This window comes from Trematomus bernacchii, unplaced genomic scaffold, assembly GCF_902827165.1.
Source record: "Trematomus bernacchii unplaced genomic scaffold, fTreBer1.1, whole genome shotgun sequence".
Classification (NCBI taxonomy): Eukaryota; Metazoa; Chordata; class Actinopteri; order Perciformes; family Nototheniidae; genus Trematomus; species Trematomus bernacchii.
Genome location: NW_022987840.1, coordinates 3,366,232 through 3,390,084, shown reverse-complemented (window position 1 = coordinate 3,390,084; position 23,853 = coordinate 3,366,232). Strand labels below are relative to the sequence as shown.

The window sequence follows — 23,853 nt, the reverse complement described above, 5'->3', positions numbered from 1 at the left end:
GTGTTGGTATGCCTATTTCTCTACGGTAACTGAACAGGAAAAAGGGTGACATGGGGTGATAAACTACCTTTGTTGTAATATTTCCCGAGGCTGGCACTGTAGCTGTAGCTCCGATCGATTCCAAAAGCTCCTGTAAACAATAAAAGAGAAAGCTGGCATCCTCACTCCTCATTTATGGCAAACTAATCAAAAGCAGATTATCTGCCTTGGAAACGTACAAAATCAATCCCAGGTGTGTGAATGCTGCCAATGCAATTACCACTTCTTATAAACTTATTGATTTTATAGCCTTATATCAAAGCATTGTTGATTTCATTAATTTTCTGCCCGAAGGAAATGTATTGGTCGATAAAGTTTGATGGATAAAAAGAGAACGTACTAAGCTTTCTCCTTAGCTGTTTCTTCATGTTTCTGCCCTGAATTTACACTGGATTTGTTACATCAGGGGAAGCTTTTTGCATCATATAGGATATGTGTATGTTGTATTCTGCTGGTGTTCCATCTCTTTAAGAACGATTATGTTCATTTTAACAAAACAAATGTAGTGTTTCACATTAAAAGATTATTCTGTCTCGCTGATAAAAGTTAAGGTTCTATTAATCACTAAGCTCTCCTCTGACACTCAGAATAGGGAAATACTTGTAGGTGGTTAGCAGAAGATTATATTAGCAGTAAATTGAACATTTTACAGATTATGTTTAGCGGTGGTCAGGAGGTCAGGAAATCAATTCCTTACGTTTATTATCTTGTAAATGTTAATCCCCTCATTTCCTTTTACTCTACCGCTCCAGGTCAATCTGCATTATGTGTCTCCACTAAATGGATAAAGTGACTGATCCTAGATGTGAGTCACCCATTGCCGACGGACCTGAGTCTTTGCGAGGCTCGTGGTGTTTCCAGTCTGCAGGAAGAGTGGCGTTGCTCTCGACCCCAAACAGGCCCCGCCTCTCCCTCTCCATGTTTTTCACACTGCAGAACAGCTGGTTATTGGTGTTCTGTGGGACACACATAAACGGAAAATAATCAGAAAAGCAAAGCAAACACCAAAAGATAAAATGTGCTTTTGACATGAAAACCAGAAGCGCTGTGACATACTGGGTCAGCGTCTAATGATTTATGATCTCATGGCCCTGAAAACACAGCCTGCTGGATAAATTACCCAGGTCTCCCGGCCTAGAAATGTCCTAAAGTTTCAGATCACTGCACTGATGTAGCAGAGGTGACATTCACCTTGATGGTGCGGTCGTGGTTGTTGGGGGGGGTGCGGCAGTGGAGGCCTGTTCTGGCTCAGCGTGTGGTAGCTGGGGTTTGAGTAGTAGTGGTGGTAACTGTGAGGAACATCTGTGAGGCCAAAACAAACACATGGATAACGTCTGCTGCAAATAAATTACCTCAAGGTCAATAAAAAGCATCTCTGTGGGACCCTAATAACAAAAACACATGAGTGAGATATAACTGGAACCACATCATGACCAAGAGCTAAAAGAATCCTACCTGAAGTGTACTAAAGAGCATTTGTCTCTTATGCAAACATATCAATCAGCATGTTAACATTATAAGCATTATAATTTAACGTCATTACCTCATTAAATAGCACCGTGCTTTTGCAAAAACGTAAGCGATGAAATGTATAGGAATTGTCCATCCTCTGTTAGTGCTTAGGTTTGAGAAACATAATCTTAGAGTTAGAATCTAACTCATTGATATAAACAATATTTTAATTATTGCCAGTTATTAAATGCCAGACATTGTACTCTCTTAGATCTATATGCAGAGAAGCTAAGAACATTTCTGTAGTCTCTCTCAAGTCTAGCTTTTAAAGATACCGCGTCAGTCAGGCAGAACCCAAAGGAAATGATTGTTGAATAATTGTTGTATTGGTAATTTACTTAAGTTAAGCCTCTGAGTACTTCTTCAACCACGACATAGACGTACCTGGCACGGTGTACTCAGAGTTGACGGTGCGGCTGGTGGAGAAGGTCACGGTGGGGGTGTGGTTCTGCTTGTCCTTCTGTCTGCGGCGGTAGAGCAGCAGCAGAGCGAGCAGCAGCACCACCAGGAGGACCAGCACCACGATGCCGCTGATCGCTCCCCACGACTCCCGCTCACCGGGGGGAAGGGGCACCATGACGCTCCCCGACAATACAGGTGTTTCTGTCAGAGGAAGTGGAACGCTTAATAGAGTCCAGCAGCCTTTATTAACTTTCCACGTCAAAGATGGAATAAGAACAGCCATGAATTCAAGTAGTTTTCCTCAACTTTTTAGCAAAAAGGATGACTTTGATTTGGGTACATTGGCTAAAAGAGAATGAAAGTCAATGTGTAGGCTCCTATATTCATGCGAGAATCGGTTTGTATCCATACCTTGTTTGCAGTCATCTTCTTCACCTTCACACACACAGTCTCCTGTGTGTCGGTCACAGAGGAGGTTGCTGGGACAGGAGCAGGTCTGAGTGCAGAACGGACCAAAGCGACCCGCACTGCAGGCTGGAGAAACACAAGACACACATCACATCCATGCATTAGACACATAGACACAAACAGAGGAGAGAAATACTCTACTTGGCCTGTCATGTTTCAACTTATCTTTGAGAAATGGGAAGCATGACTAATGGGCTTCTTACATTAACAGTAACTATCTCAATATATTATTCAATTTGATCTGGTTGATTACATTTTAATTAACTTCTGGAAAAGTTTTGAACTGTAAAGCTCATTGATTAGTCGATCAAGAGAGAATTAACCTACAACAATCCTCAACGATTCAGTCGGAGCAATCTTCTCAACTTTTTTAATTTAAGGATTTGGAGAACATGAATATTTAACAGGGCATCTGTCAAGTTATTGGGGAAAACAGTTGCTTTTGCACCCTTCGTATCAGTAAGTTAATAACAATTGGCTGTATTCCCCTCTCAGCAGTCACATTTCATGTTAGTATTTGTAACATTTTCTCCCAAAAGAGTGTACTTTTCTAGTTGCTGTATGAAGTTGCACTCACGTATGGAACAGTCAGTAGCAGTCCATCCAGGCAAACACTCACAGTGACCGTCCCGGTGGTCGCATGTGGAGTTGTTGGCACAGTTAACACACACCTCAGTGCACTGTTTGCCGTAGTATCCAGCTGGACAAACTGTAAAACACACAATGTGATATATAAAAAATCACCTGCACTCACGAGATTGAATCCAAGGGATTTCTGTAACATTTAAGTGCTTATGTTTTAAATGGTGGATTTGCACATAGATGGATGATTATTGTTGTTATTCCTAACCTTGATCACAGTTGGGCCCGGTGTATCCTGGCAGGCAGTCACACTCTCCTGTCACATGGTGGCAGCGGTACGAATGGCCACAGGAGGGGCAGGGCATGCCGCACTGCTCTCCATACACACTAGCTTTGCATTCTGGGAGAAAAACAGATATAGTGTGAGGCATGGCAGATGTTGGCACACTAACAGTAAATGGCATGCATTTATAATGGTGCTTTTCCAGCTTTTACGACCACTGGAAGCGCTTTACAACAACACAAGTCAGTATTTGTCCGTTCACATGCATTCAGTCAGAGTCAAAGGAAGACATACAAGATAAAGCGGCGGTCCACCAATCAGAAGGTCATTACTCGATCTCCAGCCGCTGCAGTCAACCTGTTGAAGTGTCCTTGAGCAAGATATCGCACCCAATATTGTTCCCGATGGCATTGCCAAAGATAATGGTGTGTGAGTGTTTATTACTTTGTGGCACTTTGTATGGAAACCTCTGTCTCAGTATGAATCTGTGTGACTGTGTATAATGACTTGTGTACAGACAAATGGCTTTGAGTGGTTGCAAAGACTGGAAAAAGCACTATATAAATGCAGCCAGTCTAGTACAGTTCTGGTTTTGATCTGATTTAGCAATAACACTCACTGTTCTGACAGGTGACTCCCCAGTAGCCTGGGCGGCACACACACGCTCCAGTTTCCCTCAAGCATGTGTCGCTGTTGGGGCAATGCTTGTTACAGGTCTGGTTACAGTGGCGCCCCCACAGGCCCTCTGAACACGGCTCATTACAGCGAGAACCTTGAGGAGAAGAAAATTAAAGGTTTTAATGTCATATGCACATAAGCAACAGTGTAGAAAGGGCAATGAAAATCTTATGACTGAATGAAAAGCAACAGTGCAGGCCCGGTGTTTTCATATCCAAGTAAAATTGGCAATACCACAATGGACATGTTCTACATCCAAGTCCTGCATTCATAAATGAACTTCAGTAAGAGTAAGCAAATATGGCAAGTAAAATATACCATCAAATGGAAAAAAGTCATTGCGAAGAATAGTTCCCTTCAGAGTTTTAATGTAAACATCTGTAAGTGCCTGTTTTAGTCGATTAACTACACATTATGTTTACTTTAAACTGGCTGATGTATATTATTTTGCAATAAGTTTGATTCTCCTCCATCTTCAAAGACACTGGTTTACATACATTTTATAACTGTATGAAAAGCAACGCGCAGAGAACTAAAAAATGGTTCAGTGAAGTAATTATTAACTTTTATCTTCTATTCACAAGTAGTTGCAACAAATACTGATTTTGTAGACTAGACTACTGTAGTTAACCCCCCCACAGTGCCTAATAAAGGATTTCTGATACTCATTTAAATACTTTTTTTCCGGACAGGAGATTCTTTGACTATACATTTTCCATTTTATTCTACTTTATACTTCTACTCCACTTCATTTAGGGTGGAAAAACTGTTCTTTTTACTTGTATGTGAAGTTGAGTGGTGCCAAAGCCAAGCTGGCAGCGACACAGGCGGACGTCGTCACTTACCCCCCCACCCTGGCAGACAGCGGCACTTCCCGCTGGTTGCTTGGCAGCCGTCATCATGGACACAATCACACCCCTTCAGGCAGCCTGGCCCAAACGTGTCCATCTGCACATGTGAGCAAATGCCAACGGGCAAAGAATCGTCAGGGGAATCTCTTCAACGTTCGGCCAGCTCAGTCAGAGTCAGACAAAATACTACACTGGCAATGTGTCGCCGTATAGACAGCCTGGTGGTTGGCATGGCAGAGACAGGAGGGGCACCCAGCCAAAACACAGATGGAAGCATGCAGAGGGTGAGGTAAGAGATGAAAAGCTGGACGACATTTCTACAGACTGTCAAATCAGAACTGACTTGTTCTGATTCATTTCGGCCCTTATGATTTCTGTATTAAGTCTTATCAAAGATAGCAGTTCATTTGTCCACTCAGCTTGACATAGAATAAACATATAGTGCTTTTTCTTATCTTGAACAGTCAGTATTATTTTACAGAGCAACCTGGGTTTTCATGCAGTGCTGTGGCTGAAGTCCAGGACATTTTTTTCCATTGCTTTGGAAAAGTTAACTTTTACTTTTTTTAACTTCTTATTTGTTGGTATTTGTTTGCATTTCCCAAAGATCATTGGCAGGATGTTAAAGTTCAACCACCTTTATTTTTAACAAACTGGTGGTATAATCTATTCTACAGTGTACAGTACACTTAGTGGTTTTCTGGAAAAGTATATTTGTTGTCTTTGTATTCAAGTTTATTGTTATTGTCTCCTCCAAGGGAAACATTTGAATACAAAACGCCTCAAAAAGAACCAGTTATTTCTCTGGTTTAACATTATCTCATGGATCTTTCACTTCATATCAAAGCACGTACCGGGCACGGTTGGTCGCAGCGCGGCCCCCTCCAACCGGCTGTGCAGGCACAGGATCCATCTGCAGGATTACATTTTGCCCCGTTGGCGCAATGGCAGGTGGCGTTGCATCCTGGGCCCCACGTCCCCTCAGAGCAAGGGGTGGAGCAGTGCGGCCCCCGCCAGCCTGCAGACAGACAAAGGAGCGTCAACCATGTTTGATAGAAAGTGATTTGGTCTCGAGTCATTCATTCATCAGTATGTTCAATAAATAGGTAAATCATTCATCAAACCATATCTTCTTTAACAGTGACCTTCTTTTTGAATATTCTTTACCCTCTTTGCAGAAGCAAGCCCCGTCAATTGCCGAGCAGTCAACAAAGTTTTCACAGGAGCACTCCAGGGAGCAGTTCTTGCCATAGGTGCCACTCTTACATGGACTCTCACAGTGAACCCCCTGCAATAATAACAAAGATTCACGTTAACTATAAACCTACAAGGCAGTTAACAGGTGACACACAGCACAACAATGATGATTAGATCTGAGCACAGAAAAGGAATAGCCCATCTAATACCTTCACTACACACGAATTCCTAACTAAATCATGCTAAACTGCTCCACTCACCGTATACCCGGGGGTACAGTGGCATTTTCCGGTGGCGCTATCACACACCCCTCCACTCACACACAGACACGGCTCCAGGCAGCCATGACCATAGAAACCGTGAGCGCACGTCTCATTACAGAAGAGTCCTGCCCAGCCTGGCTGACATGTGCATTCTCCTTTCATGGGGTGGCAGCTGGACAAAGACATAGAGATACATATGATTCAACTGCTACAGAAATACAAAGAAAGGTTGAGAAAGGTCTTACTCTGCCAAAGAAACGAGTTAATTGCTTTTAATCTTTCCAGTCAGTGACACTTGTGATTTAGTATAGTCAGTCTGAAAATGATTGGTGTTGATAAAACTATCTCATACAGTACATACTGTACAGGTAGTACATGTGTTGTATGAGACAGTTTGTTGAACACCTGTAGTGTGTTTTTTTCCTCATTATGTTTCCAGGTGGGTTTGTCTGTCCATGTCTGTCCGTCAGCAGGGTTGTGGAAAAACTACTGAGGAGATTTGGATAACATTTGGGGGAACGTGTTGTATAGATAAAGAAGAAAAGTTTACATGTATATATTTGAAACATGCACACCCACACAGGTGTTGCCAATTATACTGATAGATTTAACGTTTAGTTGCCCTTACTCTAGGTGCGACAGGTTATTTAACCAGCTTCATTCCAGTCCTTTACACCAGTGGAAACATACATTGAACATAGAAAAGCTGCTCCCAATACTTAGCCAAACAATGTGTTTCTTTGAAATGTTTGAAAAGATGAATCCCCTGTTTCTGACAACCTCCACTCACCTGAGAGTGTGTTTCTCCTGGCAGAGGCACGTGCGCTCACAGTGCATGCCGTATGTTCTGGGTGCGCACATCCGGTCCCTGCAGTGTGGACCGCTGAAGCCCGGCTCACACAGGCAGGCTCCATCGATGTTGTAGCAGCGCGCCCCGTTAGCACAGTCACACACACCCTTACAGTCCTGTCCGTAGGAGCCTGCAGCACAGTCCTCATTACACCTGAGGGACACGGAGAGGTTTAGTGATACACTGAGGATCTGGACGACATGGGAAGCAATACACAAGTCTGTTGTTGTTTTGTTGAATATGACAAATCAAATCCAACACTTTCATTTGTAATGGTTATAGTCACTGTTGATGTTAGGGTTAAGGCTGTACTTGTTGGTCTTTGTTGTATTTTGAAATTGTTAGAGTTCATTCTATTTTACATAAAAAACTGCATTGTTTGACAGATCAGTGACTTATAGACACTTTGCAATCAAACATCAGCTAACTGCATGCAATATGCTCATGTATAGCAACCACGTCTGGGTGTGATGCTTACAAAGGACATCAAGTGTATGATGGAGACAACACGTTTTTTACTTTGGCATACACTTGCAGTCTTAAAGGGGAACAAAACAATTATGAAACATTCACTTGTTTTAATTCTTCAAAAGAAACCATGGTATTAAACAAGTCATTTAGATGTGACTCCCTTTCCCTTGTCACATACAGGCTTATAAGAATTGACCACCACCTATTATAGTAATTCCACCACATCTTGACAGGCTGTTGCTATTACTCTTACAAGCCAATCAGAGCCAGGCTTAAAAATGAATGGTGGGGGCTTTAAATTAGAGCATGTCAAATATTCTAGTGAAACCCCAAGTATGAGCCTGAAAACACAGTTTTGTGTTTGGTTTGTTTTACTTGTAGTGGATAAAAAAACACTGTCCCTTGATTAGATCATTTTATAAAATAACGTTGCCTTTAATATTAGTCAAAAGTAACCACAAAGAAATCACCCACCTGTTACCAGTGAAACCTTCAGCACACTGGCACTGTCCAGTTTCAGGGTCACACTTGCCCCTGTTGTGGCAGAGACACTCATTGGCGCAGTTCTGTCCAAACCGTCCCTCTGAACATCGCTCTGTGCAAACGGCACCCTGCAGAATAACAAGGCAAAAAACATTGAGGCAGAATGAAATGCCAAGAAAAGGAAGATGCATCATTGCACAACTGGAATGAGACACCAACATTGCAACCTTACAATTTACGGTTACGGTTAAAAAATATTTGTTTTCTCTCTCTGGTATCACAATCACGTCTCCTCTCATGCATGTTTTCCAAAAACAAAGTAACCTCCTGAGGGAATTTTCACATTAGTGGAAAACCATGCAGCTGAGTGTCCCCAGAGATGACAGGTCGTTTCAAAGTGTCTTAAAAATAAGTTTGTCTCTTAGAACAAAGTAGGAGCCATCTGGAAATGTACATGAGGCCAATTCAAAATCTGGCAACCTCCACGGATGATATAATGTTTAGTGTCAGTGCAAGCTTTGAGGTAGAGACGTACCGTCCATCCAGGTGGGCAATCGCAGATCCCTTTGCCTTTACAGATACCTCCGTTCTGGCAGGAGCATCGCGCCTGGCATTTCCTGGGACACGCCTTCTCACAGCTGGGGGACAGGATAGAGCCCATGCTTAATAACAGCTTAATGGACCACTTTAGTCAAAAACACTCCATGTGTCCTCATGAGACATTCCTGAAGACTTAGGTAAATGTTTTCTTCTACAGTCAGACTTTTTGTCTCTAGAACAATTAATCAAGCACTGTTAGTTCGTTCTACTTTCTTACTTGAGTAGTCTTTTTTCCTTCATCTCAAGTACCATTTTTTTAAAAGGCCAATGGGACTTTTTAAACCTGTTTTAAATTATAATTTTGTTTGCAGATAAATAATGATGCATTGTTATAGAATGTAATTAAAGATTATGATCCAGGGAAAAGTCAAATACAGGGATCACAAGCGCTGATCTCTGTGATTAATACACACAAATCACCTACAATGCACACTTATGGGATATTATATTTTTGAATGCATCCTTTATGGACATATTTTAAATATATGCAAGTTATCAAGAAGTTGTATCCAGTCATCTTTGTGCCAAAGCCCTCATTTCTTATTGAACTCAAAGTGATGTGTTGTGTGTTCACGTTGGCAGTTCAAGAGTTTCCACTCATATTTAGCAGGGAAGATGTTTGTATTGTTTACTCATCCTCAGGGTCAAATAAAAATGCAGGCGTAACAGACGACTCATGGATATTACTAGTGAAGTACGGGCCTTTTTCCCATCTTAAAATTAATTGTGAAAACAAATTGCTTGGTAAAGACAGACCTGTGTCCGACAAACATCCAGAGAAAATTAAGATAAAAAAATCAACTGTTATTAAATGAGGTAGTAAGTATCTCCTCAATCAAATAGCAAACATAGCATTTCAAGTTACATTTGTGGCATGACTTGGCAAATTCAATTGCTGCTGACTTTTGCTCTTGTGGACAGATAACTCTTTTGTGTGTTTGTAAACCTGCTTTGATACCATACTTTATTAACTATAAAAGAATCAACATTTTGGAAACTGAAGAGGGGAACCATTTCAAAATACCAATATTTACTATGGAGTTAGAGAAAAACAGACAATGTTAATACTACAATAATGTTTTTCAGACAATGTGTGGCCCTATACACAAGAACAGTAGAGCATTTTGTAATAAATCTTCCAATATGCAATACTCCTATCGTGAATATATTTATGTGAACTTACAATGTCCCGGTGAATTTGTCCCGGCATGAACACTCTCCGGTTTCTTTATCGCAGGATCCTCCGCTGCCACACTTGCACCTCTGAAGACAGCCCTTCCCGAAGGTGCCTGCAGGACAGGACTCCTCGCAGTGTCGTCCTATAAACCCCGGGGGACACTGACACGTCCCCTTGCCCGGGTGGCACAGAGCTTTGTTCTCACACTTGCACTGCTGACTGCAGCCTGCACCCCAGTGTTTCTCATCACACGCTGAAAGGTAACAAGAAAAACTGTTATTGATTATAAATAAGACTACTGATCCAGACTGCTAATAATTCCTGAATATTGCGTTGGTCTATTCATGGTAAATTGTACTTAAAAATGTGAATTGTGACCCTAGATTTATATAAACTCAATCTCCGAATGTTTTATCTACCATGATGATAAAAAATAGGAAAATGTCAATCTACCCTGGGAGAAAAGGATACAATGGAGATCACACCCTACATTTTTACATAGGGCGACTCCTTGCGTTTTGTTATTTGAGATTAAACAGCCTCACTCGTTCTGACCGAGGAGGTTCTCACTTTGATTGCCAACATTTTCCGACGATTCAAACCAGTCAGCTTCCAGTAATGCACCTCCTACTCTAAACATTGAGTCAGCCTGCTCTGCTATGCTGGAAATGGAGAAAAAAAAACACTGAAGCAAAATAAGATTACTCCTGAGTATTATAACATGCATCCAGAGCCTGTGCTGTAGGATAATTTTGTCTCTTTTGCCTTTTTCTAATTCAATCTAGACTGTGGTGTACACTGACACTATATGATGTCATGAAACACAAATAAACAGACACAAATCGTATTAAAATAGACAACTTGGAGATGAAAAACAGAACAGAAACAAGAGAGTGCTTTTGGATGACGTAAAGCTCCACAACACATTATTATCTCCATCATGCTTCCACATCTAAATCTCGTCCTTTAGTCCAGGAGTTTTATATTACCAACACATCATTTAGAATTGGCAGCACGATTTGCATGGAGCTCAGAAGATGGACGAGTTTTAAATGGTTAATTTTACAGAAGCCTGAGGATCGTTTCCGGTGGGGTTAATCTTCAGGGGAGATTCACACAAGGTTTGGATTTCATTTCACTATGAAGAGATCTCAGTCCACTGGGTCGCGTCATGAGACCCCTGATTGGTCACGGGTGCATTCTTCAAATATCTCATCAATACTTTTTGAAGTCTTGGATATTGGACAACATGGAGTTACTGTGATATCCAATTGCACTGACGTAACACATGGAGGGGCGAGAGAGTTCTTTGAAAGTAAAAACAATTCCAACTATTTCATGCTGAGCCCCGTGAACCATCTTTGTTGGAAGTAGACATTCACTAAGGCCTGAACTACACGTCCATGCTCCACGTTTACCCCCCCCCCCATCCCCCTACCCTCTTCTGCACATATGCCTGGCCACAGCTTTGAAAAGTACAAGGACTGCGTGCTTTGACAATAATTACACAGAGAGTAGAGCAGAGCCAAATTTGGCCTGGAGCAAAGCGCGCCGCCATGGATTACAAGTTTTGTTTATTGCACTAACGTGGAGCAGGACCCTTGGCTCTTTTGTTTAAATAAATCATACCTTTGCTTGTTCTGTGCGGGCATTGGAGAGGGGCTTTGCTGGATTGTGTCGCATTGACTAATGGGAAACTCAGCTGGAGCAGCGGTGGTGTTTACAGACCGTCTGCAGGACAACGGGCAGATTTACTGAAGTTCTGCAGGACTTAGTTCGGCCTAAGAGCTGAGAGGCTGGAGCGTCCAGACAGAAATGAATGAGTGGGTGAAAACGACCCGATTGGACGTGTTATTTTTGAGCAACCAGCTGGCAGAGAGTCAAAGCCCCTCGGTGCAGAAAACTCTTCCAATGTGTTTTGTTGATCTGCATGTAAACATAAATCCTCATCTCTGAGAGTGTTGCTGAGTTTGTTTACACCCAACTAGGGGGGTTAATGTGTTTCCAGAAAAGAAACTTGTAATATTTGTTGAAAATCTCTTAACATCACGACCACAATATGTTAATCAAATGCTCTAATACAAAAGAAAAGAAAATACTGTCAGTGTTGTCAGCAACTTTTGGAGCTAGTGTTACCTGCTTTTATTGGGGAAGAGTTGGGAATACTGGGCGGGGTTTTTCGGTCAGATACATTTTTTTATTTAGCTTACTCCTGCTGTTTTCTCCAATGTCACCTACTGTACCCAAGATTATGTATAATTCACTTTGATTTAATCTTTGTTAATGACAAGCATTGATCTACCCAACATTGCCAGAATCTTCACATTTGAAAACACAGAAGCGTTTGTGGCCGTTTTTCTTTTAAGCATCTGCATCTGTGCATGACCACTCAGTAATCTACTGCTTGTTTGATTACATCATCACACTGACACACAGCGTTAGGACTTCACAGACTCACTGAACTTTCAGGTTCACACTGAGACTTCCTAAATAATAATACATTTCAGTGATGGGGATATAGATATGCATCTATTCAGATGCTCTACAGTTACCTTTACAGTGAAACAGTATCTAATAATGTGTGCATGTAATCCCACTGATGGACACGCACTTCAGAACTGGCATCTCTCAAATATCATTTATCAGGAATGCACACTGGTATGGTGGGAAAATTCTTCTTTTTCCCCTGACAGTTGTTCAAGCAGTGGTTAGAGTCCTGCTTGCGTACAAAGTCCACTTAATCTTCTGAATATCTAAACAACCCTCGCTGCTGGTTTTTGATTCCAGCTCTTTGCGTATATCTTTGAAAAATGTGCTCTGGAAACAGGGCTTACGTAAAGCTTTAAATACTTTGACATGACATTTTGTAACTCCCACTGAACCACGTTATTCCTTTTCATCATTGTCAAAACCATCATATTCCCATCTTTCATTCTGTTCCCAAGGCTCCTCTCTTTCTATCAGTGAAATGTAACTGAGCACCCTTAAGTACTGTACTTAGAAGAACCTCTAACTTTACTACATTTGTCACTTTAGTTTAGTTTTTCTTTACAGATTGTAATGTGCTTTCTGTCTTGTCAAAACCATTTATTTCTAAATTTGGTGATTTATCATTTTTCTCAAATATGAAATGTCTCTTTTTAATGTCTCTGTTGAAGTCAATTGTCCTTAGGCTTTTTTCTTAAGCTAAATCTACTATTCAAAACCTCTTTTAGATTAGCTGGAAACAATCTTAAACCTCTACAGCAATAAAAGGCAACATAATGCTAATTCTATATTTACAAAGAACATCATATACTAATAAAACATTGACACTGTGGACATTGTACTGCAGAATGGCCCCTTCTACTTTTGATACTTAAAGAATACTATATTGATAATACTTGCATGTTTTACTTCTACTGTTTGAATGCAGGGCTTTTACTTATAGGGACGTTTTTTTTCAATATAGTTATTGCATTTTTCCTAAGGATATGAATACTTCTTTCACTTTAACGTACTGTACAAAACAAAGAATATTGCGTTTGCTTTTCCTCTCCTTTTCTTTTTTCCACATTTAAGGGCAAACTAAAAGTGTTCGGTATGAAAACCTCATCCCCTCTCCTCTTTCCCTTACTTAGATAGCTCAACACACAGGCATCCAGGAAGTGTCAGGGCTCATTCTGCCAAAAAGACTCCATTATAGGAAGATAAAGTCTAGAGAGAGGAGGAGGAGGAGGAGGAAGAGTGAAAGCAAAGAAGAGTTTTTAAGTGAGGGTTAGAGGAGGGAGGGAGTGTAAGGAGAGACGTGGAGAACTGGGCCATGCAAGAAAGAGAGGGGTAACATTTTCCATTTCCCCTTCCCATCATCCCCCTGTCAGGACATCAACCGCTACCCGTTAAAGCTATGATTCCTTCTCTCTGCACAGGAATAGAGGGGGAAATGGAGGAAGGCTGTGTACTATTGACCGAGCTGACTGCAGAGAAACGGGCTGAAGTTAGTGGAAAACGTCATTACAGTGAGGGGGACAGAATATGTGGTTCTGGTTTCACACTCCATGTTGTTTAGACGATTAAATCAGTGGGATTTGAGTCAGGACAAACTAGGTTTGACTCACTGTTCTGAGTTGGTGCCTTAAATAACAATTGTATAACCATTTCTGCTGACTACAGTTTGTTAAAAGAAGCCATAAATGGGTAGAAGCAGTTGCTTTAATGTCTCTGTCTTCGCTCTTATTGGAACTGTGGTAACTTTTTAAGTTACTGCCAAGGTCTTCGGCCCCTAATTTATTTGTTGTTTTGACTGTTTGTTTTTGTTTGTTTGTTTTTACTCCTGTTTTTCTTTGTAAAGCGACCTTGGGTCCCATGAAAGGCGTTATATAAATCTAAGCTATTATTATTATTATTATTATTTAACTCGTAACCCATTGCTTTTATGGTGTGCTGTTACATTTATTTGAGCAGAAGTTTGTGAGAAGTTTCACTTGTATTACACTTGATTGTTTCATGCTTTTGACTTAAGAGTACTTCTGGAGAAGTTATTGTTTTGAACAGTAACTGTGAGAGGTGGTTGTGCAGCTCCTTCTGGTCTAGTAAACTGTTGGACTGAGGCTGACATTAATGACTCATTGCTGGGGATGCGGTAATGCTCCCTTGCTGTTTCCATTGGAAAGGCCTTCAGTGTGTGTGAAGTGATGTATGTGAAGCCGTTTGATTAATGACCTGTTGTCAATTTCTGTTGTGTGTGTCAAGTTTATGTCTGTGTGCACCTGAAAAGACAGAAGAGGGGGAAGGAGAGAGAGAAAGCAAACAAGAGCGAGAGTGAGAAAATGTCTGAGGGAGGGGAAAAGTCTGATTCATACCGCTGGAACAGTCGTCGCCTCGCCAGCCGCCCTCACACTGGCACCGATCTGGAGCGACACATCGACCGTGGACACACTCCTTGGTGCAGCGAGCTGTGGACGAGAAACACACTCTATAACAGACCTGGCTTTGTGGAGAAAAGTCAATACAACCATGGATGCCACGTCTGTGTGTTATTTGAGAGTAAAGATCAGACTGTAGGACGGTGCTACCAAACTTTCTTTTGTCTGATGAATCCCGCAGATGGATGTCATTTTTCCTTAACAAGATGAAGAAGAAGATGAGATATTGTTACAGTAATCCTGGAATTGCCTGTGTTTACATAGATTTTTTCCCCTCCAAAAGACAGAATAAAGTGTGCCTATGCACTCTAGAACAAGCCATTCAATGAACCGATTATAGGCCTTGTAAAAGAAGTGGACATAGCCTTTGGGTCTGAAAAAGTGAAGCCAATACAGATGTGTCCAGCAGGGGAGAACTCCACTGTGTGCAAAACTAAGTCTGATTGTATAAAAGTCTATGACAAAATTCTCACTTTATATATTATATGAGTGAATGGTCTTGACCGGTTTTTTCTAGTCTTCTTCCATACATCATGACTTTCCTTTTTGTAAATTATAGTCCCATTTAGAGTCAAATAGACACTGGGTATGCTTAAGGGTGTGGCTATCTTGTGATTGACACCTTGCTGTCATGGCAACTTGTCAGTCAGCTAAAAGTGAGCAGCAATACGGTGGTGCAGTGATGACACATTTATTTAGGCCATCCCTTCACAAAAAGCAATAGGATTCACCCATTGCATGTTGGTATATCACAGAAAATAAGCTTTATGGCAAACACACATTAGCAGTACTTGACACATTTTGTTCAGCAGGATTATCTCCACATATTAACCCCACGTTGTGATTTTTTAAAGCATAAATTAAGCTTAAAAAAAAGCTGAAGTAATGCTATAAACAAACTACACTACGGCTGTGGATCGCCACCGCTAAGCTAAAGGCAGACTGGTGTCGGCGTGATGACTTTGTTTATTTAGTCACTTTATAGCAACCGCCATTTTTACGACACATTGAAGCTTTGGATATTCAGGAGTGGAGTATTTACTGATGTGTTTTATGTTGTGGAACAAAACATGAAATCTCATTAGTCAAAAAAGCATTCACTTCAGATGAGAATACCGAAAGCGCTAAAATGCTAAGTATTTTCTGGGTTTTAGGACTCATTACTGCCTCACTCTGTGTATCGCTGCCTAGCTTCCCATCAAATATATGGCATTTGATATAAAAGAGTGCCACGGAAATGATGATTAATGTTTCAAAAGCGCACCATTTCAAAGGTGTTTTTTTTTTATTCAATTAAAGATCTATTCAACTAAACTATATTCTTTCCATTTGCAATAAACAGAATAAAGCTGCCAGCTCGACAGCTGCGCTCAAACCACCACCCTGAAAGCATGTTAGACGCCATTCATATTGACAAGGAGCCTCTTAGAGAGTCTTTGAGTTGCCAGCATCATAAAAGGTGTTGCTATTTAATTAATCCAAACATGCATTCATGACTGAAAAGGTATAATTACATAAGTCCACCAGAGATTTATTATACTTGTGTTGCACTAGATGAGTGATCTCTAATCACATACTGCATTTTGCACGGGGTGTTTTTCTTTTGAATAAGCAATCATTTCACTGATTACTTTCTCCTTGAGTTGCAGGTGTGTTCACACTGGAGACTGGAAATTCTGAGAAAATGCTAACTAGTCATCAAATAAATGACGTAAGCATAATTGTATCTAATTATATGTATTTAGAAAATAAGCAAACACTGTACATTGTACATAAAGTGGGTGTAGGAGGAGTCATAGATGACACACTGGGAGGAGACATATTTCAATTATAAAACTTAAAGTAGCAATCAGTGGGCTCCAATCTTTGTCAGTCAGTAGAATCAAAGGCTTGTTTGGCTCCAAGAGAAAAACTCCACACAGAGAACGGCGTCATGAGACCACTGTGAACGTTGGCGCAACCAAAATGTGTATATTCTCGGCTGAACAAAAAAACATTTATCTCCAAAATGTCAGTTATTGAAGCACAAAGCACGGAAACCTTGTTATTACCATCCTGCACTTCTGAGATCATCCAGTGATGTATGAGAGAGTTTGTAAAGCTACGGTAGAATTTCCTAAACCATGGAGCCATGTGGGGTTTCCCTTTATTTATATATGTCACCGCTGATTGTCAGCAATAACAGTGTGTCAAACTAAACTGTTGACATATGCATCAGTTCGGTATTTTTAGACGCCAAAAATGAATCTGTTGTTTATTTTAACTACTGCACCCATAGATTTATTTAAAAAAAAAAAAAGCCTAAAATTGACAATGGACTTGACGTTAGAGTACTTAAAGTCAAGATAAGGATTGTAGTTATAGGTTAATGATTACTTACATCACATACAAAGTGTGTGATGTCAAAGAAACTGAGGTAGAAATGAAGTCCATATGAAGAAATCTCCCCTTCAAACATATTTGATGTTCATGTTTGTTCTGAATTTACTAAAACATTTTGAATTCAAAGGATAAAACGTTAAAGTACACCCCAAGATGTTAGAAGAAAGACACTCAAAATGTAGTATATAGAGTAGATAAACAAAAGAATCAGTATAAACTAAAGCAACCTTGATAAATATCCAAATCAAAAATACACATAAAACAGATGGATTGTGTTTGTTTTCAAATGTAACTTTTCTATAAATAGTTCCTGACCAATGTGTTCCCTTTTTGTTTTGGACGACGTTACTTTATTTCATTCAAGGCTTCAGCTCTGTTTCCATATTATCTTGAGGCTTGAGTGTTTGTGCACTGAGGATTTTGTTCACATGATGCTATTTCTGTTGTTCTTCCCTAAGCTGCATGCAGCCGTGTCACAACTTTTAAATCCATCAGGAACAGATGCTTACAGTAGTTGATGAAATATTAGTTGCTGAATTATGTGGAATCCTAGAACTGAAATCAAATGTGAAAATGATGTGGAGGGTTTTTTATGGTGTCAGCAACACACACTTTAGTTTAGTTACAATTCCAGCTGGTACAGCCAATATCAGCATGAAAAGCCCCAGTGGGACCCGAACCCATAATTGTGGTAATTCCAGCATCATGTGCAACTCATATTGACTTTGCATGTTGCATGGAAAAATATGACTAAAAATAAATGTTGGTATTGTGCTAGATTACTGCCCAAAGTATTCATCCAACATCAGGTTACTCTGTTGGTTCAGCGTCTCCTCAACATGTGCTCCTAAAGCTCTACAGTGCAATACAGGGTTTTAACGGTAACCCTGCGTATGGATTCATTTATCTCCTAGCATTAAACCATGAAGACAGAATCAGTCTGCCAAGGACTTGCAACACTCTTAAATGCTCCTTTCAAAAAAAGAATTTGTATTAACTTACAAAATATTTCAAACCTGAGCTGTCTCTTTGTCGAGTACAATGATGTTGCACACTCATGGGTGGGACCAGGGGGGTAGTTACCCTTGAGGATACTGAGGTCATGTCCCCAGCATTTTTGGGGGGATTTTGGACAATTTAGCAACAAAGTGTACAATATATAAATTAAGAGTAAACACTTTCAGAGGTTTATTCCAGTTTCTTTTTATCTATATATTTAGATCTGACTACTTTTAAGGGCCACCAAAAGGAGACAAATTAAGAATGTTCTCATGTTTAGAAATGATCTTAATAACTATGAATGTACTTTTCCTAAAAAACCTCTGATACAGTATGTGCATGAATATTTATTAATATATGCTGTCCTTGATAAATAAACTAATAATTAAAATAAGAATTTATAATTTCCTCATTATATGTTGAGTCCTAACACAGGGAAGATTGGATATTAGAACTAAATATACAGTAAATGATCAGGGAGATTTGGCGTGTTTAAATAGTTATTTAAGGATAAAACACATTGCATTTTGTTTTTGTGATGCGGGTTCACTTGCACTAAGCCTTTTTTCATTATCCTGTGTACAGCCCAGTGTGAGACAGGATTATTTATTAACAACCTCACACATTGGTTTGGTACCTCAGTACATGAAATATTCACAATTTGGGCTTGAAATTTACCTTTTTATTTGAATATAACTGAAATCAGGCATACTTTGGTGTTTAGTTTGACAATGATGTTAAACCTCTTCATTCCCATCTTGAAAACACTTTTCCTCTTCTCCTCCACCAATTATTTTTGATTTCCTTCTGTCTGCCTTACTTATAATTTAAAAAGTACGCAGCTGAGAGTATTGTTTCAAGTTTCACATCATTACTTACGGACACATTTGTCTCTGCTCTCGTAATAGCCGGGGCAGCACTGGTATCTCTTGCGATAGTCTGTCTTCACCGCCTGCCGGTAGGCCGTCTTGTAGGTGATCCTGAAAGAATGACACAGTCAGACAGGAAGCTTGGACCCTCCACTGACAGGAACTTGGAAGTGAGCATGAACAGGAAATGAGTCATAACGCTGCTCCTACCTGTGGCGCAGGCATCTGTAGGAGGTCCGAGGGTCGGAGCACGGCTCCTCCGTCACCCGGTCGTAAGGATGCGAGTAGGACTCTTTCACTGAGGTGGTGAAGCTGAAAAGTAGGGCAACACATTTTAAAACGTTCAAAGAATAAGATACAAAAGTTACCTAGCTTTATAAGCTACATCTTTGAACAAGGCCTCTGTGAATTATGTGAAGAGGGGGTCAACATATGAATTGCCAGTTGTACGAGACCCTGTCAACAATTAATCAATACAATGATACAGTTGGTTAAAATTGAATGTGATGGAATTAGTCATTTTTAGGCAAACATGTCAAACGTTTTATGTTTCCAGCTTTTCAAACGTGAGGACTTCATTATTTTCCTGATAGTAAACTGAACATGATCGAACTTGATTTACGGTATGATGGTCAAATAAAATAAGCATTCTCAATACTCTCCTACAATAATTTCATACATAAAGCAATTAATGGATTGATTGAGGATTTATTTTGTGGATTGGTTAATCATGAAAACAAGTGCTGCCGTCTCTGAACCCTAATGACTGTGGAGGTTCCCTTTGGCTGTAGACTCTTAGTCTGGTTTCAAAATAGTCATATCAACATTTACACGAGTTGCTCTTTCTTAATAAACATGTTAGAAATGTTGTTAATTCATAACATGTTACGTGTCTCGAGTTGTCCAATAGCAATGGCACTAGTGGTTTGGGTCCAGTTAAATCACAAAGTAAACTTTCAGCACTATGAATGCAGCAGTGCTTGAGAAAAAATGTTGTATATTTGATATAAAAACAGTGACATTTTTTCTGTTTGACTTTGTCAAACAGGCCTCACCTCTCCCACAGGCTGCACACATTCGGGTCTCTTGGGTTCAGAGAGTAGCTCAGACCAATCAGGAAGCTCGACAGCAGCAGGACGGCGGAGCTCTGCAGAGTCGCCATGGTCCTGAGGGGTAAAAAAAAGACAGACATTTACAAAGGGATGCAAAAACCCAAACATTTCAGCAAGGATGGCAGCGGGCCAAAACATATTTATTTTGTTAGACAGGGAAACTAAACTGAAGGTGGAGACAGTAAAAGCAACATTTGTACAACGCAAAGCAATCTGGATCTGCAACTTGTACGGTGTGTACCATTTGTTTAGGCTAGGCTGAAGAGGTGATGTTAAAAAACGGCCATTTCTTATGAAGACGAATTGAATTAACATGCCTTAAACACCATTTTTAAAGAAACCTTTCAAAGAAGAAAAGTCATTTTGAGGTTTTGTTTTACTGCGGGATAAAGTTGAGCAGCATGAAACACAACAATAAACCTAACCCTCGCAAACTCACTGTGGAAAATGTTGCACACCCAGTCCTGCTCTCTATTAGACATTTACATCCATTGTTTTTTGTTTACTATAATTAACATTTCACAGTGTGGCGGACAGAAAGATTAAATGAAATCTGTTTCTCGGTACCTATAAACTGCGGTTAAGGTTTGAGCCTGTGATTGTAAAAAGAGTTTGTTAAACACTCAGCAGAGGTGAGGCAAAGAGCCAGACTTGAAGCGTAACGCCGTCTGCTCCTTGCTGAGCTCCACACCGTCTCAACATGGTACATAAAACACAGAGGAGTAAGATCGGGAGTACAAAACAAAACGAGAGTCAAGAAATGTGACTCCCAACTCCTGACCCCTATCAATCAGAGCTGAGCGCGGCCTCCACGCTCCTCTGCTGTCCCGACACACTCCTGCAGCATCTGGATCTGATCAGTGCGTCGGCCCCAGAGAGCGCTTCGGCACGGGGACCCTGTTGGGCTCTCAGGGAGCAGAAGGGAGGCTATTTTTTCCCCTTTCCAATATCTCATCGTAATGAACAGAAGTTCAGCAGGTCAGTATATTAGAGCCCTCTGCTGAAAGCATCGTGGGAATGCAACACTTTTTAGAAAACGGGGTCGTAATGTTGACATAGGATTAGTCGAGCGTGTTCCTCTGTTTTCTCCACAAGTCCCGTCTGACAGAATTAATGTACCAAGGCTTCTCATGTCGTCTACTCATGGCCCGAGAGAGATGTGTGATATGTTGGGATAGTGGCATCGCAGCAACCAATCAAGATTGTCTTCTTCATGGATAAACATCCCAGATCTAAGGAGTAACAACAAAATGTCTCCTTTACTTTGAAACTTAGATCCTCCCTCAAAGTTTTATAACATTATATAATATGTCTTTTGAGAATTGTATGAAAACTACAATCATCACATAGAGTAAGGTGACGAAAACTTTAATACCCTAAGAATTGGAGTAATATTTTGGTCAATAAGGTCAGTGAGGCCCTACTTTCTCTGATCGAATATATGATGTTTATCTGGTTGTTGTTAAATGTATGACTTTTTTAACTGACTGTTTTCTCACAGAAATGCTATCAGTGATGTTTAGGTGGTAAACATTGGTAGACATTTAGTAAGATCTTGGTCAATGTTTAGTTAGAGAAACTTAAACTCAATAGTAAGTCAGTGAGAAAACGATGTATGAGTTAGAGGTTTGTACCCGGTTCCTGGCAGTACTCTGTACCGCATTGTTTTAATGTCAAACAGCTTTCTCGCCCTTTGTCCTTCATGTCATCTTTTCCTCCTGGAGAAACATACTTTGTTAACTTTTCACGCACATATTTGCATTCTAAGTCACACTGCTGGAAAATCGGGGAAATTTCCCGCGATGAGGAAAATATTTGCCTGTGGCTTGGTGAATAATGCATGCCTCTAATAGTGCCAAGGTCAGCGGTTCAATTCCCATTGGAGCCATTTCATGTATGTTTACAAAATGTGCTTTTGTCTTTATAGTGGATTGCACGAGAAAAAAAACCAGTCAGCATAAGGATTATTTGAAGAAACAGTTCACCATAAACACCTCTGCAATCAATCAGAAGCTAATTTAATATAACTACATATATGTTTACTCTGTCCAGTGGCTGGTTATCACTGCTGGAGATTTGGCATGGTGAGGGCAGCATAAATCAGTGCGACTGCACAGATCTTCTGCTTCTGATAAACGGCGTCTGAGTACTCTCCTACTCTGTCAGGAGTTAATTCACTCGCTGGCACAAGCGCTAACGCCTCAGAAATCTGTGCCACAAAAACAGAATTTTATGAGAACAGGCATATGGCTTTTATTAAGAGGAGTCATCAACTTCACCAGCCACTTCATTGGACTAGGGGTAAATATTTTTCATTACCTTCTTTTCATTTTAATTGTGCTTCATTAGAGAAAGGCTTCAAACCGCATGGGAATTCTTAAATGCTGAGAAAGAGAGCTTAATGACTGCAGCCGGAGTTGTTTTGAAGTCGAGCTCAGACGTTGTTTGCATTGCATGTTTGGGTTACCTACAGAAGGGGGGGGGGGGGGGGGGGGGGGGCAGGTAGACGTCTGGAGCTCCAGGTGGTAGTATCATCATCTGGAAACCGGACCCTTAATGAGGCTACCCTGCTTTAGAGGAGTAAAGGAGTTCAGGTACTCTAAGAATTGAGTTGAACCCAAACTCCTCACCGACTGTTGACTGATTGATTCCTTTCCTTTCCTCCTTTTCACATAATAGCTGTCCACTCATTACATTCAGGCCTAAGCTATCATTATTTCCTTTGAGTTCTTTCCAAACTGCAGCTCTGAACCCTTTCACTTGGACAAGCTTGGTTATGAAGCGGAACAGCACGAGTAGCATGATGTATTGCAACAGTTTTCCCTTTCATTTTGTGTACGTGATATACCTTCATACTTCACATCCACTGGTCAAAGAGGTAAACACTGGACAGAGTTCAGTGAAGAACATCAAGGGTAGAGGTTGCGCCAACATACAGTATTTAGATCTTTGTAATAAAAAACAAACAGTCAATCTCATCCAGTGCAGAGAGACTTTCATGTGGCTCTATAAACCGGTATAAAATAGACAAAATGCCACACACACAGGAAAATGTGAATGTGCACTCATCCCACACATATAACGTCAACATGAATGCACACTCCCACACCCCACACCCAATACACAGTTTGTAACTGTAACGACTGATCATGTGTTTTCATGTTCTGGCGACATTACACACACGTATCAAATGAGTCCCATACGTTGAATTGAGTTCAAAGGGAGACTATATTTAGTAACTAAGGACATTTAGCTAATCCAATGAGCTTCTCTTCACTGACTCATACTGTCGCGGCCCAAAGCAGCGTCCCACGCACACACGCATGTACCAACAGAGGAATGCTGTGAGCTGTTTAAGGGCCCGAAATGCTCTCAACAGAACCGCATAGGGGCTTCAAGTGAAAACAAAGCCCAAATGAAAACAGATGCCTTGGTTTTATATTAATCCTGCTAGACACTCGTACCCATGTTATTACCATATTCTGCTTCAATCAAGAGCCCTTCAGGACGCATAAGCGCTGACAACTAGAACATTATTTTGATTCCATTTTATGCAAGAGAGCCATTTCTTGACAGATATATATTCCCATCAGACTGCATGTTCTCTTTAGTTGAACACTCAGTACAGAGCCTTCAACCACATAGAAACAGGACCTTCTTCTCTAATGTGATTATCAATATATTGTTTGCCAATTTAGATCAGAATATTGATACCACTATCATGTCTGCCC

At 40.5% G+C, this 23,853-nt stretch overlaps 1 protein-coding gene across 1 annotated transcript in view; it reads right to left on the bottom strand.

The window, feature by feature from the left end:
- LOC117500567 (platelet endothelial aggregation receptor 1-like) overlaps nucleotides 1-23,853 on the bottom strand; it is a 44,043-nt gene that overhangs the window by 4,033 nt on the left and 16,157 nt on the right. The window contains 21 exon segments of the mRNA XM_034153465.1: nucleotides 68-130; nucleotides 869-995; nucleotides 1,231-1,260; nucleotides 1,262-1,341; nucleotides 1,936-2,154; nucleotides 2,365-2,487; nucleotides 2,999-3,130; nucleotides 3,272-3,403; nucleotides 3,906-4,058; nucleotides 4,810-4,912; nucleotides 5,670-5,833; nucleotides 5,983-6,103; nucleotides 6,273-6,447; nucleotides 7,066-7,278; nucleotides 8,071-8,207; nucleotides 8,615-8,717; nucleotides 9,863-10,109; nucleotides 14,698-14,790; nucleotides 19,021-19,121; nucleotides 19,221-19,322; nucleotides 20,066-20,176. Of these exon segments, the coding sequence (XP_034009356.1) occupies nucleotides 68-130; nucleotides 869-995; nucleotides 1,231-1,260; nucleotides 1,262-1,341; nucleotides 1,936-2,154; nucleotides 2,365-2,487; nucleotides 2,999-3,130; nucleotides 3,272-3,403; nucleotides 3,906-4,058; nucleotides 4,810-4,912; nucleotides 5,670-5,833; nucleotides 5,983-6,103; nucleotides 6,273-6,447; nucleotides 7,066-7,278; nucleotides 8,071-8,207; nucleotides 8,615-8,717; nucleotides 9,863-10,109; nucleotides 14,698-14,790; nucleotides 19,021-19,121; nucleotides 19,221-19,322; nucleotides 20,066-20,172 (2,725 nt within the window). The 5' untranslated portion in view covers nucleotides 20,173-20,176.